Raw genomic sequence first — 2500 nt, 5'->3', positions numbered from 1 at the left:
TGAGCGTTTCCTGGCAGTGCATTATGTGTGTGTCTCCCATTGCTGCACGCTAAATAACTAGCAAATGCTGAGTGCACTTTGGCTTGCTTGCCTCTCAGGGTGGACGGCGGGGTTTCCTCTAATGACTTCATCGTGCAGCTTACTGCAGACCTGTTTGGTAGGAAAGTAGCAAGATGCCAGCACCGTGAAATGTCCTGCCTGGGGGCTGCTTTTGTAGCCGGGCTTGCCGTGGGTAAGTTCTGTTGTACAGGGGAATTGATGGGAATGACATTTAGAGCGGTAATTCTCTACTGTTTTCACACACACCCCACCCAGAGACAGACCCCCCACCAAGGTTCATGCTTATTTTTATATCTGTATTGTGTCTTACTAACACTAAAGATGCTATTACCTGTCATGCCCCCTTTACCCCGAAATAGCAGGAGTACTTATTCTCTATGTACAATGCAACTGGAAAGTATCCACAGCGCTTCCCTTTTGTCCACATTTTGTTATGTTACACCGTTATTCTAAAATGGAATAAGTACATTTTTGTCCTCAGAATTCTACACACAATAGTCCATAATGACAATGTAAAAATATATATATATTTTTTTAATGCACATTTATTACAAATAAAAAATTCTTACATAAGTACTCAGACCCTTTGCTCAATACTTAGTTGATGACATTTGGCAGCAATTACAGCCTCAAGTCTTTCTGAAATCGATGCCACAATCTTGGCACACCTATCTTTGGGCACTTTTAACCATTCCTCTTTGCAGCACCTCTCAAGCTTCCTCAGGGTGTATGGGAAGTGATGGTTTTCATCCAGGATAAGTCTGTTATAGTATAATTAATGATTAATATATTTGGATATTAAAAGTATGTGAAATTTTGACTCCTACCTTGTTTACTTCCGTGACGACCTCTTTAAAGTTTTGTAGTCAGTCAGGAATATCAAGCAGCAAAAATGCACCAAACATGGAGAAGTGTGGACTGTGTTGTGCATTTTCCCCATACTTGCCAACCCTCCCGAATTTTCCGGGAGACTCCCGAAATTCAGCGCCTCTCCCGAAAACCTCCCGGGACAAATATTCTCCCGAAAATCTCCCGGTTTTCAGCCGGAGCTGGAGGCCACGCCCCCTCCAGCTCCATGCAGACCTGAGTGAGGACAGCCTTTTTTCATGACGGGAGGACAACAGGGTGACAAGAACTAAATCATCCAGACTAGAGATAAATTGTATTATTATGTTTATTTTACCTACAAATAAATATATTTGTTAATTAAAAAAAAAAAAAAAAAAATACATTTTTACTATATTTTGCTAAAAACATCAACATTAATTGTATTTTTATTTGTATTTTTTCTGACTCCTTATTACAGCCATAGAATTATACATTTAAATAAACATGTTTGAAATAATTAATTTTAAATGATCATAATAATTCATTTAAAATGACAATTTCTAATTATTAAAATAATTGCTTGTTTATCAACAACTTTAGCATTTTATTCATTACATTTTGAAGCTCTCAGAAGCCAAGTTATGTTATATTCCTTAAAATGTATTTATGCAAGTTTGAAGTATCAATTATCTAAACACAGTTTTGTTTGCATATTTTCAGGATGTATATATATATATATATATATATATATATATATATATATATATATATATATATAAAATGTGTGTGTATGGAATGCTTGACTTGGTGAATTCTAGCTGTCAATATACTCCTCCCCTCTTAACCACGCCCCCCACCCCCCACCTCCCGAAATCGGAGGTCTCAAGGTTGGCAAGTAGGATTTTCCCATCATGTGTTGTCGTGGGTGTAATTTTGAATTATGTATGGTGCGTTGACATTTTTTAAAACCTCCACAAAGTTCAGTGTGCAGTTTGTGATATGTGTGGCCATGTGTGTTAACTTTTTGTATTGGTTGTCGTTTTTTTGCGCCACAAGTGGGAAAGGTTGTTTAGATTGGGTCATATAAGTAAGTTATGTGCTCTGTACAATTCACAGTCATTGACCTGATTTACTCACGCTGTCCACAAAAAGGCGGCAAACTGGCAGCTGTCGGATGTTTAGAATCAAACTGGAGGTAGCCCGTAGGCCTCCGTCCTTATTAAACTTGTGATGTCTCGCGGGTCAAGCTGAAGACACCAGCGGGCAGCACTTGGCCCGCAGGCAGTAGTTTAGACACCCCTGCTTTAAGATACATTTGTTAGCCAGAAGTATCTTTTTCTCTGTGACTTGTGACCTCACAAATGTTCTTCTGGGCGACACAACGCTCAAAAAACAAAAACAAATGGATGACATGATATTACAGCTCCCAAATATCCACAACAGGATTTTGGCCCAAAAGCCCGGTGGATACAAGAACAGAACGATGTTGCAGGAGTCCGCTGAACGTTGGCCAGATCCAACAAGGAGAGAGAGCTTGTTCAGTCGTCATGGCCGCTTTGTTGTCTATAAATATTGGTCCGGGTCGTGCCTTGAAACACACAAACAGCCTATT

The 2500-nt window shown here is 39.3% G+C and overlaps 1 protein-coding gene across 4 annotated transcripts in view; it reads left to right on the top strand.

Annotated features, from left to right (window-relative positions):
* The window catches only part of gk5 (glycerol kinase 5), a 29390-nt gene that overhangs the window by 25942 nt on the left and 948 nt on the right, over positions 1-2500 (top strand). For 3 of the 4 annotated variants that reach the window (XM_061977707.2, XM_061977706.2, XM_061977709.2), the window contains one exon: positions 99-232. The exons of the other annotated variant lie outside the window; for it this stretch is intronic. In XM_061977707.2, coding sequence (XP_061833691.2) covers positions 99-232 — 134 coding nt within the window. The remainder of the gene's footprint in view (positions 1-98; positions 233-2500) is intronic. 4 annotated transcript variants of the gene reach the window in all.

The sequence above is a fragment of the Nerophis lumbriciformis genome, linkage group LG18 (assembly GCF_033978685.3).
Source record: "Nerophis lumbriciformis linkage group LG18, RoL_Nlum_v2.1, whole genome shotgun sequence".
NCBI classification, from domain to species: Eukaryota; Metazoa; Chordata; class Actinopteri; order Syngnathiformes; family Syngnathidae; genus Nerophis; species Nerophis lumbriciformis.
The sequence above is the reverse complement of the archived record's forward strand: the minus strand, read 5'-3'. Positions and strand labels throughout refer to the sequence as shown.